This window comes from Bombus vosnesenskii, unplaced genomic scaffold, assembly GCF_011952255.1.
Source record: "Bombus vosnesenskii isolate JDL3184/JDL3185 unplaced genomic scaffold, Bvos_JDL3184-5_v1.1 scf7180000014535, whole genome shotgun sequence".
In the NCBI taxonomy this organism is placed as follows: domain Eukaryota; kingdom Metazoa; phylum Arthropoda; class Insecta; order Hymenoptera; family Apidae; genus Bombus; species Bombus vosnesenskii.
This window is the reverse complement of record NW_022883506.1, coordinates 694,265-709,366: the sequence shown is the minus strand read 5'-3', so window position 1 is coordinate 709,366 and position 15,102 is coordinate 694,265. Positions and strand designations below refer to the sequence as shown.

The 15,102-nt window shown below is 38.8% G+C and overlaps 2 protein-coding genes across 11 annotated transcripts in view; one reads left to right on the top strand and one right to left on the bottom strand.

Moving 5' to 3' along the window:
• Nucleotides 1-8,800, top strand: part of LOC117240016 (partitioning defective 3 homolog) — a 41,893-nt gene extending 33,093 nt beyond the window's left edge. For 7 of the 9 annotated variants that reach the window (XM_033505846.1, XM_033505845.1, XM_033505851.1 and 4 more), the window contains 3 exons: nucleotides 3,047-4,990; nucleotides 7,830-8,028; nucleotides 8,615-8,800. In XM_033505846.1, coding sequence (XP_033361737.1) covers nucleotides 3,047-4,990; nucleotides 7,830-8,028; nucleotides 8,615-8,663 — 2,192 coding nt within the window. In that variant the 3' untranslated portion in view covers nucleotides 8,664-8,800. Of the gene's footprint in view, nucleotides 1-552; nucleotides 598-2,134; nucleotides 2,323-3,046; nucleotides 4,991-7,829; nucleotides 8,029-8,614 lie in introns of those variants that run through there. The other 2 variants (XM_033505853.1, XM_033505852.1) reach the window with 2 other exon arrangements.
• LOC117240015 overlaps nucleotides 8,354-15,102 on the bottom strand; it is a 78,796-nt gene continuing 72,047 nt past the window's right edge. For both annotated transcript variants that reach the window (XM_033505844.1, XM_033505843.1), the window contains 4 exons: nucleotides 11,993-13,853; nucleotides 11,092-11,654; nucleotides 9,447-9,567; nucleotides 8,354-9,355 (listed from right to left, as the gene is read on the bottom strand). In XM_033505844.1, coding sequence (XP_033361735.1) covers nucleotides 9,319-9,355; nucleotides 9,447-9,567; nucleotides 11,092-11,654; nucleotides 11,993-13,853 — 2,582 coding nt within the window. In that variant the 3' untranslated portion in view covers nucleotides 8,354-9,318. The remainder of the gene's footprint in view (nucleotides 9,356-9,446; nucleotides 9,568-11,091; nucleotides 11,655-11,992; nucleotides 13,854-15,102) is intronic.

The window sequence follows — 15,102 nt, the reverse complement described above, 5'->3', positions numbered from 1 at the left end:
TGTGATTCTTATATTGTATTTCTTCTGGATGTCGGCTTGAAGTTATTTGTCGCTCGAAGGGTTTTGAAATTATTCAGTACGGTACTTTTAATGATAGAAAATTTGTAACGTGTCAACATGGCAGATAAGGTTTTCTTTATTCAGTCTACATGAAATAGAAGAACAGTCGCTTCTGCAACTGTTCTGAGTCCTGAATGACTTTAATTTCTTAGTTAACTTTATTGTATATATATGTATATAAGATATTAAGATATATATGTAAGATATATATATATATATATATCTTGCGATAGTCACCTGCTGGAATTTTTTGGACAACATTGGATTACGATTATATGAAGAATCTCATATCTAACAGACTTATCTACAAGGTTTGAGAAACCTTACGTCGTTGGCAAATTAATGCAATTAATCGTGATGATAACACAAGATAATGATGGGAATAGTAGGCGCATTTCTTTGTGTAAAAGCGACGAGGTTGTTAGTTTACATATGTATATTTACGTAGCCGACAAACGCACACCTTTACCGGAAACCACAGTGTTAGTTAACGCGCTTCTATGAACAACTGTGTTAATAGCATTGTGGTTTTTGACGGTAATATACGGTCAACTTATTACTATTTTTGCGACAGTCTCGTTAATTTTTGTAACCAGAATGCTTGGTTCGCGTTAGTTTGTGCCACAACACTTTCTAAAGACTAACAACCTTCTCTCGTCGATTATAAGAAAGGAAACGGCTGCATTTTGCGAAGTCAGCTCGCATACTAGACAAAAACCTCGTGGCATTACTGGCCGACATCAACTCTGCGGTGTTACGTAGACGTTAACGGGTTTCTTCGCGGCAAAAACGACTGGTGGTTAAAGATTTCGTAATTGTGTGTTGTTTGCAGGGAAACTGCAAATTATTTAAATCACCGTTGAGAAAATGCTGGAAAAATTTTGTGGCGTCGAGTCACGCGTTACGAACGTTACGTAATACGTGTACATAGCCTAAAGAATTGCAGCATCATTTACTACGTTATCTTAATATAGTTTCTTATAGATACTAATGTCTTTTTACAGAAAAAGAAAGATCGAATACTACTATCTAATAGTAACACTATCTAAATCAAGCATCTGTCAAATAATGTTTTGTAGTTTATCCTGTGTAATTTATACTGTTTCCTGAAATACAGGTTATCACATTACAGACAATTATATAATTGTTACATATCAGTACCCAGAATTTCAATTTTGCACGACAGGAAGTAAGCTTTAATAGTTTCGTTTTAATCGAGTTGCTGCTTGCATCGAGTGAAATCGCATTTGTCTCCTTTTCTAGTAGTTCGTCGTATTACATTTGCCGCAAAATTGATCCTTTCTTTCTTTTATTGTGAAACTCTTTCTTCAATCCCATCGAACAACTGAAAGGTCTATTTACCGTGCAACTCTTAACTTCGCTCTCTATCATTATCATCGATACTCGAGAAATATACTAGATATCGAGTGAAGCATACTTCCTGCAATTCGTTAAACCTACTCTAGCATTTCATCCCAACGGAAAAATTTACCGCTTCAAGCATTTATGTAATTTAATTTATATTATGAAATTATTCCCTTTATATTCATTAAGTATAATATTAATCTTCGCAGTCAAACATTTTTTGGATGCGTACTTTTATATCGTTATAAAATATATCAATTCATAATTTTACGTTATTCGTCGACGTAATACTACTGTAAAAAGAAATATCAATACATAGCTACTAAAAATTCTGTTTCAATTATTTTTTGTTTGAAGAGGTAATTATTCAATTCCCATAGAGATTGTAAAGAGAAAGGAATTAATTTATCGCTTATATGTACAATGTATTTAACGGTATCAATAGCAACTAAAAAACGCCATTTTCAAGACATTTAATTTATAAAAATATTTTATTGATTCATTTATGTAAAATTCGTTACATACTTCCGACCCCTCATCCGTTACTTCTTCGACCGGCTAATTTCCTCGGTTCGTGTGACTATTTTTATTTCTATCACCCGAGCAGAGTACTCATGTGAATTGCTCATACGGGATGTCCTGCCTTCCACACATCCTGCACGACGCCGTCTTAGGCCTGAGTTCAAACTCATATAACGTCATGCTTCGCAGAAGCATCATTTTCGTCGCGACTGTCGCTGTTAAACGAAGTTTCAAGTTATAACGCGTCGCATGCGTTTTGTGCTCGTTGAATAAAGATCTATCGTTTCCTTAAAAGGATGACTAACGTTTGGTGCGACAGACTGTTATACGTGGACCATTCGAAGAGGATCGTAGACATCCAGCAGTTTTTAAAATGTAATTCCCATTGTCGTGTAATCTGTTAAACAGATTTTGAATTTTCCAAAATGAATTTTTAAGTGTTCGTTTCGACGTTGGTTGTTTCTGAAGTGATTCATCGAACGTGACCGAGCGTGATTTTATCGTTGATGACAACAGTTAATTGTAATTCTTGACAGTGTCAAATATAGCTTTACATTTTGAACAATTACGTTGTGAGCTTTTTAAAAAAAGATCATTTTTGTAAAGAAATAAATTAGCATTTGTAGAGAATAATTTTGCATTAATGCAATGTTGAGTTTTAGTTGTGCTGTGATTCTTCAAAGTAGTTTGCCTTGTTTTTTGATAAAACATTGTAATTCAATACTTTCATGAACTTTTATTGTTCATGTGTATGATTGATAAATAAATGTGTCACGATAGTTTATCAATTTGATTAATAAACAAGTACAACAATTATAGATATTCTACACATCTTGTACATTTACCATTCAAAATCTTAATAAAATCAGAACTTTTAAAGCAAAGTTAGCTTGATAATTACATCGAGGTGCAAATAGTACTGATAAACGTTTCATGAACGTTATGAATATGATAAAGAGTAATATGAAGAATTCTGAATAACTTTACTCGAGAAAGAAACTTCTGAAATAAAGAGTTTCCAATATTCGACTTTAATCATTTTTGTTTACTTGAATAATTTTAAACAAACATTTGTCTATTTTTCATCGTCCCTTCGTAGATTTGTCTCCGGTGCGATGGGCTCGCCGAAAATCGTCGAGCTCGGAATCGGAACGAAACTGCTACAACGTGCAAACATCGAAAGTGACCACCGAGCGGAGTCCCACCAAGAAGAATAAGAAAAGGATTCAGCAGGAGAGGCGGAGAGTCTGCGAGAAACGGAATCCTCTTTTAGACCGCGTAAAGAACGCCAGACTAAGCTTCTTCAAGGATCGAGATTCCGACGACGAAGACCAGGAAGAAGCCGAAGATCCGGAGAAGTCGCAGCTTCGTTCTATGTGCGAATTGGACCAACGTGGCCTAACTAGAAACGAATTTCGTAGATCTGTCTGCGAGTCTGATTTGAAAGAAATTATCGAAGAAGAGAAAACTCAGGCGAAGAGAAAAAGACGTTCGAAATCACAAACCAGATTGCCTTATCGAAAGCAGCAAGAAGAACGCTTCTCTTTCGTAGGTTTTCGACAGTCTGGTGGCCAAAAGGTAGGAAACTTACCTAAAGATGTCAACCAGGAAAGCGCTGCTCAGCAGAATCGCAAATGGCGGAAGAGCAAAGAGTTCTTTCAGGATCATCAGACACCTAAACGATCGATGGATCACGTTTTGGAAGGTTCTACCAGCCGTCTAGAAGACCCATCTTTCAAAGATGGTACTCAATTCGATAGCATAACGCCATCGAGCTGTTTAGCCGCTAAGTTTCGAGCAATGCAGGACAGGTACCTAAAAAGTTCCACTAGTAAGATAATAGCGAAGATCTACAAGAAGGAAGGTAAAGACAAAGAAAGACGAAGACTGAGAAGTTTCTCGTACGGTACTCTGCCAGGCCTCGAGGAACTCAGGACGAATCCGCTTTATGAAGAACAAGATCAGGATGATAACGATTCTGGGATTCTGGATAACGACTCTGCTACCAGCTCTTTGCTCGACGACAGGTGCAGCAGCAGCGCTTCCGGCTTGTTAACTGCTCTCAATGATTCGTCCGTAAATTCTCCGCCTCAGCTACCACCGAGAAAACCTTCTTCCTCTATCGTAGATGTAGAGAGAACTTCGAGGCTGTTTTCCACCCTGGATATCTACTGTAGCAGAAATGAGGGCAGACGTTGCGGGAGAAATGCGTCCGAAACGAATACTCTCGAAGACTCTCCCGGGCAGATTTGTCAAGCTGCGAACAACGAACTGATAGATCGACAGGATCGTGATGGTTCTAAGTCGCCTGAGGAAAAAGATGTCATCGAGAGGCTCGACGGTAAAGGTTCGTTAGGATCGGAGAACTATCAGACTAGCAGACTTCCAGTTATCAGAAACAGACCTTACACTACTGAAAACATCGTCGTGAAGCTCCCCAGGGAAAGTTCCGATCAGTGTTTAGGTATCTTCATCGCGAAGACGGCGGAGTCCAGTCCAGGTTACTTGGTGGCACACGTAGTACCCAATGGTCTGGCTGATAAAGAGGGTACCTTGAGGATAGGCGACGAAATCTTGATAGTTAATGGAAAAAGACTGCGAGGATTAAGTATGGTCGAGGCTAGAAAGATTCTTGGAAGCGGGAATGGTCCTGGCGACGTGGACATCGTCGTCTCAAGGTATTCCGCCGTAGACCAATCCCCGAAAAAACTGACAGAGAGCAGCGTAGATTACGAGAACGTTCACATGGAAAATGGTCACGGAGTTATAGTCGAGAATTCGCCTAGTACGCACTTTAGAAAACATCAAACGAAGCATCATCGAGATAGAAAGAATGAATGCAACAGATCCACTTCTTCGGATAAGGCCATCGTGAGTGTGGACAATGGCGGATCACAGAGCATTTCAAATTTTTGTACATTGCCAAGGAGACCTAGGAACACTGTTTCGACGTTCCTGACAGTCGTGTTTCAGAAAGGTCCTGGGAAGAAATCGCTGGGGTTTACTATCGTGGGTGGAAGCGACAGTCCTAAAGGAAGCATCGGTGAGTGATTTACTTGTAATTTATATACCACTATTGATACTGTTGACTCTTATCAATCCTTTGCAATTTCTTGCAACGTGTCAGTGATACAAGGTTTATCTAACAAAAAGTGGGGGGAGGGGATATATATGAGATGAAAATGTGTGTTCAGATTTCTACTAGTTAAACGATATCCATAATTATAATTGTATCTTTTGCAATGTCTCCATTTGTGCGTTTCGCAGATCCGTGTATCATCTATAAAAGAGCATTTACATTATTTTCTAGTTTAAATAGATTAATCTGTAATCTATGGTATTTTTTATTATAAAATTTACAGTAACAGAGTTTGTCTGGAGATAAATTATTAATACCTGTATTTTGATATACTAATAAACTAATATATAGCAATTAGGTATTAGTGTAAAAGTATGCTTGTTAAAGACTGTTATAACATTAACTTTAATTATAATTTAACTTTAATTATAATTAACGTGTATTTACTTTAGCATTCGGATGCAGTAAAAATAGATTAACAATTATTATCTAATATATAAGGTAACATCGTTACTGTTCGTTGTGGAGTACTATTATATGATAACATATCATATCACCAGTAAATTAATTAATATTTAATTGGTTTAAAGATAGTATGCGGAACATTATCTATTCTAATGTTTTAGCACAATTTGCGATTAGTACATTAAGGAAAGATAAATAATTCGTTTTACAATTGTCTCATTAAAATATTCTTAAATATTAACATTACAAACGGCATCCAATTACAAAACGATATAAGATCTGCTGTAAGTTAGTACGATTAAATTGAAAAAATCTTGGTATTTTACTTAACAAAGACGCTTTAAACTTTTAACAAGACTAACCCCATGTTAAAATCCTATAAAATGTCTTTGTAAATATATTTATGTTTATATATATATTTATATTTAGAATTGAAAACACGTCTCAAACTTTAAATGCGATTGTATATGTATCAGAAATTTCCAAACATCAACGTTAGCATCGTTTCTTAAAATTATTTGTATTTAAAGAAAAACTTCCAATCGTTAACCAGAATGATTAATATCAATTTAATCAATTTAAAGATAAACAGAAAGATTTCAAACTTAGCGATTAGAGATTTTAAATATTCTTAAAATTCAACGTTCTCTACGTTCTTTAACAGCTTCAATATTCAGAAACAAAATAACTTTATAAATCTTTCGATATTAACATTATCATATCGTTTAACACGACTCCTTAAAATCTTTACAATGTGCTTCGAACTTTTAACACGATAAAACATCTTAATAATTTTCGATATCGAAATCTTTTCAACATTAAAATAGCACTTGAAACATTCAACAAAATCCGTTCGTCTTTACTTTTTCACTAGTATAAATTGATTCTGTATAGGTTTTAAATGAAAAAACCATATATTAGATATTTTTTTAATTATTATTCAAGAAATTAATCAGGTCAAATTTTATTTAAAAAGTTATAAGAATTTTAATTTTGTCATACAACACTGAGATAATATTTTACTTACGACATGCATTAGAAATAAGAAATTAAATAGTGCAACATGATTTCTACCATTCATAACATTTCGAATTGAGAGAGCTAAAATCTCCACCCTTATGATCCATCAACCCTTCGCCGTGATCTAATCTCGATATGGAAAGAACTCAATGCTCGAGAAAACATTTTCAAACCTCGCAATAAAGATATTCCGACGAAGATTGCTTCTTATCAATGTTTGTCGAAGGCTGCTTCGGGTTTTATCACGAAGCGTTGCTTGTACTCAGGGCCGCGTATTTGGGGAGGGTCGATTCGCAAACAAGCAGAAATAGCGATGGATCAAAACTTTTGCTTAAGAACTAGAAACACCGGCGGTTTTCTCGCATAACGTTTACGCACTCGCTCGACCGCCGTATGGCGCTGCTTGTCGATAAACTACCTCCGCGTGTATACAAGCATTCTCGAGTTTTACGCGCTCGTTACATTACAAGGCGAATGCGTTCCAATCTGCGTTTCGTACGCATCGGGAATACCGGCCTTCCAGTTGTTTTACATTCGTGTAAGATCAACCGCGTACATGGATGCGATGCAGTTCGCTTCTTGAACGATGAAAAGAACATCGTTGAGAAACGTTCGAGTCAAAGAACTATTGCATCGAGTGTTTATCGGCTAGAAGGGCGAGGAGAGATGTTCTGTAATACATCTCTGAAATAAGAATAAGAATTAAGAAATTGATCGCTTAAGTTTTGCATTCGGTTGACCGTAAAAGACAAACCTCTAAAATCTATTTTTCTTTTTTTTTTTTTTGGAAGATATAGATGGATGAACATGTGAAAATTGATTGCTCTTGTAAAATACACGTTCTTTCAAAAACTTTGACGGAAGAAATATTTAATTTGTACTTAATAGGATTTATGTAGTGAGAAAGGATGAGACGTCGAAAATTATCATAAAAAGGAAAAATGCACAAAGACTAAATTGAACCAGATCGAATCTTTCCGATGACATTGTATTTGTAATTTTCAGCAAGTTTAAGTCCTTATAACGATACATAAGCGAAGTATTAATTTTTGTGTTTTAGATTACTTGCCTAGATGTTCTCTACGGATTATAAAATGATATTACGTTGTATGAATTTGTCTGTAAAGCTTACTTATTAACATTATCGAGTTTTATCAAATCGTCCATGTTCGTTCATAAGCTATCTATTGTCTGCGAATAAATAATTCGAAGTTATCGCAATAGAAATATTTCCTTTGCAAATCTATTTGTCATACCGATCGCTGCTTAATTTTTTTTTCGCATAATTCGTAGTAATTATCGTATATATTTATTACAGGTATCTTTATAAAATCGGTATTGCCAGGAGGGCAAGCCGCGGAAGATGGCCGTTTGCGTGCGGGTGACGAGATCTTGGCAGTGAATGGCCACGTTTGCCACGACTTGACCCATAAAAAAGCCGTTCAGCTATTCCGTAACATCAAAACTGGACCGATCGCCTTGCATCTTTGTAGACGCGTTAAAAATAAAGAATTACAGTAAGTATGGCAGTACTGTACTGTTACGCACAGCTTTCTACGATTTTTATCAGTGTCCTCTAGTATTAACGTTAGCTGATTGTATAGGAAAGAAATTCATAAAGTTAACATAAGATTGTTATAAAATGTCAACTTTAGTACAGTCATGCTGATTATGTAAAAAGGGAATGAGTCACACTTTTCCTCAATATATTTCATTCATAAGAATGGATCTACGAAAATGAAATTAAAATCTTTTAGCAGCATGTGCGTAAAATTTGGAATTATAATTAAACAGTGCAAAAAAAATACATAGTGCCTAAATTATACTTGGAAAGCACAGCCCTTTCATATTATTTTGCTTCCTGTATTTCCAAAATATTTAGAATTTTCTCTTCCTTACATTTATGTACATTTTCTCCATAAACATCGTAGGAATGTGAATATTTTCGCCATACAGCAATCTTAGTGATTATTTAGCAACAATAACCGAACCTAAATTCTTACGTAACCAGCACGATATATACTAATTCCTTAATTCTATAAAATATATTACAGTTTGAGATTAAGAACGGTATCTTAAATAATTTACGACATTATCTTTCAGGACAACGAAGGCTAAGTCGTGCGCAGATCTTTTGCTCGTCGACACGTGAAGAGAAGCTGTACAAGAAGATTGTAAAAACGAAGAACATACTTTGTGACCTCTGTAAAAATGAATTGGGAACCTGTACATATTGTAAATTTGTAAAGTCCCTTGAAAATAAAATTATTATTTAATAACTGTTCAAAAGTTGTTTCGTTGATCGTTGCACATCATTGTTACGCATAACAGATCCTTAAGCACCTTTAAATTACGGCCCCTTTATTGTCCTCTATAATCCTAATAATCCTAATAATAATACTAATAATAATAATAATAATAATAATAGTAATAACAACAAGAATAATAATAATAATAATGATGATAATAATAATAATAATAATGTCAGAAATCGTATACAATGAATTCACGCTGCTGTAACGTATCTCTATAAAATCTTATAGTCATAATAATAATAACATAATAATAAAAATAATACATAATAATAGTCAATAATAACTAATAATAATAATAATTTCATAATACACTTAATTCCTACGCAACTGCGGCACCGCAGTAAATAAATTAATTGAAACAAACATCAAAGATCAAAGATTCGTTCTGATAGACTAGAATCCTAAAACTTCGTATGCAGCGAATACTAAATCGTTTAGAGTTAAACCGAAAGAGCACTTCCTGTGGGCAGCTTCGTCCACGTTGCCTCCTTCTCAGCACGGCGCGGATTTTTGCGTACTTTTTGGATACCTGCAAACAGTTATGTTCTCTATAGGTTCATTCATTTTACACACACTTAGCTTTTAAATCTGAAAATATGGATATCAAGTTTTATAAATACCTGTGTCTCCTTGTGATTTCCAATTCAACTGGGCCTTCTCTTACTGCTTTGAACAATTCGATAACTTCTTGGTGTGTGTAGCCACGCAGCACCTTTCCATTTAAACTTAGGATTTCGTCACCTACGGAAAATGTTTAAGCGCTATGTCAATTAAATGCTTATATTCATCTCATTCTCTAAATATTTAAACCATCGTTTGATCCAAAAGAAAGAATTTCGAAATTTGGAGCAGCTCAAAGGAGTTTCTTGGCAACAACCGAAGATGCATCGATCCTGTACTTATGCAACCGAAAGATACCGGCGCGGCAGTCCGTTATGCTTACATGCGGCAGGTTGCAGTGACACGAGGAAACCGCGAACGTTCGCGTGCTCGAAAAAAGTAGGGATCGGTTGAAACTCGAAACGCATTGCGTGAAACTTGCCTACAGAACGTGCTGCCGCCTACCGCGACGAGATCTTCGTAAAAATCATGAAAGAGACGTGTGCGCGAAATTCGATTCGACGTTGACACCGTGTCTCTTTTTCCTGGTGGAAACTCCATATTTCGTTTCGATCAGATCTTTACTCTTTCCTGTTTGTTGTACTTGATAGCATTTCACAGCAAGTATTTAAATTTTACAGTATTGTGATACTATAGTACTTAAAGATGTATTTTATTTTCATAAGGTAAGACCGACCATTGTATTTTTGTATCTTTTGGCATCGTATCTCGATCACAGAACACATATTTTCCAGCATTAGGAGGCCAAGCAATTTAATCAAATTATTAAATCTACGAAACGAAATTTCAAATGAAAATCGCCAGCAAATAAACAGACATTCCGTGTCTACGTCCACTCAATATTCATTAAAATCTCTAACTGCGTCAGACCTACCAATCGATCCAATTCACAAGTCCATTCTTCCTGCGTCCTATAAACGTAACGAAAAACGTCCATTAACGTAACCGTGAGTCCCATTTAACTTGCTCGCCTTTGGCAACGAAGAAAGCGACAGAAAAGATGCCGTTGACAAAGCTGGCGACGAGGTCGCCAAGCCAAGTCCAGTGGCACGCCGCTTCAATAGGCGGGAAAAGAAAGAGTTGGCAAAAATGAAAAGGAAAAAAAAACAAAGGGACCGGAGAACGGGAGAGGAAACGAGAAAGGGCACGAAGAGTGCCGGACTGTTTAGAAATGCACGCGACGTCAGGCGTCGGATTAAAGATTCGAGGTGTGTCCGACGCGTCCATGGCGTGAATGCACGAGGAACGACGAACGCGTACGTGACGCATCGACACGCTCGATCCACACCGTGATCCTGAAATAGCGAACTATGTCGATGGAACGAAATCCTTGCGCGATCCACGCCAGAGAAATCTGCGATCGATTGCGTCACGGTCACGGAGGAATGGTAACGTGAGAGATTACACGCCGCAACACTAAGCCCGTAAAAGGAATTGAGATGCCCGCGATAGATCTTCGAGGAGATCGTTTCCAACTGCATCGATCGATACGTTTGGATTACCGATCCGGAGGTTTTTTTTACAAGATTTAAAGCCGGTATCGAATGTCACACTCTTTGAATGTCACGGTCTACTCTCGAGCAAACTATCGACAAGTACCAATTTAATTACCAATTCCAAGCTCGTTAAACTAGTTTACGTTACCTTGGAACAGCGACTTGGAGACGTCAGCTTGACCACCAGGGAAAATCCTTCTCACGAAGATGCCCATTTCACCTCGTGGGCTGTCTCTGCCACCCACCACGCTGAAACCGAGACTAGGCTTGCCGTAGCCCTTCTCGAATTTGGCAATGTGTCTCGATAAGTAATGTTGCGGCTCCATCGTCGATTCCAAATTACTTTCCACGCCCTTCCGTTCTTTGGACATGCAAGAAAGCGGCAGAAAATCCGGCCTCTTCGTCGACTGAACGCCTTCGTCCGCAGCGGGTGTACTCGATTGATTCGATTGTACAGTTTGCCTCGTTTCACTGTCGATCAACGACAGATTCGAAAGATTCTTTGCATTTTCCAGGTACTCATACTCCCCAGGTAAAGTCGGAGGGCTGACATACACCTGCGGCACTGTCTCCTCGAACGCGGTCATCAGACGTATTTTGTTACCGGTGAAAGATTTTAGAAACTCTTGGACCTCCTCCAGACTTTCCAGCGTCCTCAGCTCCTTCCCTTCAACCTCGACGATTTCATCACCGAGCCTTAGTCTTCCGTCTCTGTCAAAATTGAACTTTATTAAATGATTGCGTGGAAATAAAACCAAGAGCAGTTGATTCAAACAGATGATTATTTATCGAGAAACTCTGATGGAACTCGATAAATTACTACCTATTCCTGTATGCTCTAAACTATCTCTAACCTACACTTAAATATTCTCTGATAAGACTTTACCTCTGACATTTACCTATTACTTATGATATGATACTCTGATAAACTATGTCATGTCGATAGACCCTTTGATCTACTATATATATATATATATATATATATATATATATATATATATATATATATAGTACTCCTTCAAACTCCTTTGTACAACGCCTAAACTTACCTATGCGCTATTCCATCGCTTTCCAACTGAACAACGATATACCGCAACTCGCCTAAACGTTGCTGCGCCAAGCGGATACCCAAATTTTCCTTTGGATCTCTCTTGTTCAGTTGTACCAATCGACATCGTCTAACCCTCTTCGGTGGTTGAATTATGTCACTGAGAAACCTACTCTTGTCTTGTTGTAATCTCATTCGATGCGGTGAGATATCCAGCGATTTTGGTGAACTTTGCAACGCGGTCAGCCCGTTCCCGCAAATTGGAAACTGAGAATTCATCATGACATCATCGTACGTCTGATGAATGCTCGGCAACAATCTCCCCGAATTACTCTGATGCCACCTAAGTCCGTCTATACCGTCGTTCAATTCAGACGTGCCAGCCCGAACATCTGCCTCGGAAAGCTTTCTCATCCTGGTATCGTTGCTGTTCTCCTGTTCTTGGCACTCGCTGGGAGTAGAGCTCCTGATAGGCTTCTCCAGTTCCGAATCGACCACACTGCTAGTATCCGAACTATCCGTACACTTTAAACTTAAACCTTCATTTTCCGAAGCTGCCGCTGACTCTCCTCTAGGCCCATCACTGTCGTAGCCAGACTCGTTCGAGCTGACATAATGAGAGGAAAGCCTCTGCTCACCACTGGGCGCGGAGTTCCGTCTGTGGCTCCTCAACGCTGCCACCATGTCCAGGTCTACGTTTAACGAGGACGTCTCGGAAAATCGAGACTCGTTGATCCTTCCGGCAAAGTCGACTCTATCCTGACCAGTTTCTGGATGCTGAACAGTCGCGTTACCTCGAAGGGACATCGGACTGCTATCGTACGAATTGTAGCAGCCCGTATCTTCCTGCTGGAAGTTGTCGTCAATCCTCTCCAAATGACCAGGGTTTAGACTGTACCTATCCTCGCATCTGCTCGAACTCCTCCGAAACTCAGTGTACGAGTTCCGTCCGCTTTTTGAGGTGGGCTGTTCCTGAGACTTGTTCGGATTTCCCCTGGCCAAGTTGCCGTTCCTGGTGCGACGACGTCCAAGCGTGGTCGTTCCGGTATACGTATCCTCGATCTTTAACGCGGGAAAATGTTCCTCTGAGGCAGTCTTGAACAGTCGTTCGTCTTTAGAGGCGAACGTACTGTGACGTTCCTCGGGTAGGACGGATAGTTTCGACCGTAGGAAAGCGTAAGGAAAGCTAGACTTCTTGGCTTCCTTGAAGTCACAGCTACTGCTCTTCCGCATCGGCGATTCGTTTCGGGACTGACCAAAGTCACAGGGACTGAAGCTCGTTATCGATGGGTTTCCCAGGGAATATAAGCTCGCGGTAGCGTCTCCGATATGCTCGTCGAACGCGTCGTCATTTTGACGATCCGCTAGATTGTCGCAAGATACTGTTTTATCCTTGCGGTTCGAGATCTGTAAATCGATCCCTTCCGAGGGGTCGTCTCCCTTTACGTAAGTCGGGCTGGTGTTCAGCTGACTAGTGCTACAACTTCTAAACAAATTTTCCTTCTCGGTGGTCTTTAGTCTCTCGTCCATGTTTTGCGAACGTCTGTTACTTCTCGCCGAGTTGAGCATTCCCGTGGAACCCATGCGGATGAAGAACGATTTAAAGGGAGAAGGTGATCTATGGAAAGTTCCCGGTATTCTCTTTTCTAGCTTGCTATCTTGCTTCAAATCTGGCACTGACTTGTCCGTTTTCGGGCTAATATTGTTATTGCTAGCTGCCGTGCAACTGTTATTGTTATTAGCGTTTCCGTTTCCGGCGTCAGACCTTTCGGAAATGGAGCAGATCGTTTCGCGGGAACCAGCCCGCCGGAACGAATCTATCTTCTTGCTCATTCTACGACCCCAGACTCCAAAACTCGAACCTGAAAAAAGTGGAGTGTCATGTCACGACCATTTGCGTGGAGTCTGTGAAATACACATACTCTATTATTCCAAAACAATTAAACGTCTAATATTTAAAAACAGTACCATAACGAGTACACGTCGTAATTTAAGAGAAGTAAAGACTCATCTTCGCTATGCAGAAATGAAAAATTTCGGAGAATCGAACGGAACGAACATTCAGCTGCTCGAGTCGCAGCAGTCGGGCAAAAGAAGAGATACCGGGCCATCCCGCGAGACGAAAAACCACCGGTCGGCATCCTTATTCGCGGTCGACATATGGTCGTCCCCAGGAACGGGTAAGAGGAAGTCGGGTATGCGCGACAGAGGCAAGCAGGTCGACCGATGGTTCCGCGTATTTTGGGACTACTTTTTCGAGGTGTGAGCCCGGTTAACGGGGCCGGGCCATTCGCTCCTATACCATGGGAAACAATTGTCAGGCTGCTCAGGTATCGGGTACACGTGTTTTGCGATAACGCTCGCGCAACAGACGGACTGCCGACTCGTGATACGACCTCGTTAACCCGTCGCCTCGCGATTTCTTTAATGGTTGCTCGTGTGCGCGCCATGCTTCGTTATTTAACCGATCCAGCAACGTGATAGATACATGTTTCGTCTGAGAAATCATCGAATGCGTAAGTACTAACTACTGAAAGTTGGCTTTTAGAGCTGTAGGTCAGGGATTAATTGGTCGATAGCTTGCAGAAAGGAATAAATAAGCTTTAATAAATTGCCTGGTAAATTGCAAGCGATCCTAATTTTATAAGCATTTTGTTCCTATTTTATTCGAAGGAATAGCTTTCGTAGATATTATTTGAAAAAAAAGTATCGTTATCTATCGAATATAAGCTGGCGTATGGTAGCATGCAGAAGTGCGACTTTTTTAATTAGGAGGAAAAATTGTAGGCGAATTTGAAGAGTTGGAAGTTCAGACCTCATTAACAAGGCGCCTTTTGCATTTCTAATATGACGAGATGCCTTTGTAGGTTATAACGAGGAATATTCATGAATTGAAGAAAGGAATGAGTTTAAGTAAAACCACACTGTGTCTATCTGGAATGTAACATATTTGTGATGAATACGATATCGTTACGTAACTGATCAATTCTGCCGAAATTAATTTTCATACAATCTATCTTCGTCTAACAAAGATTTTACCCAATAGACTCGAATATTCGAAAATTTGAGAAACTAAGAAACTTATTGTATCTGTTTCGTCTGCTTTATTTC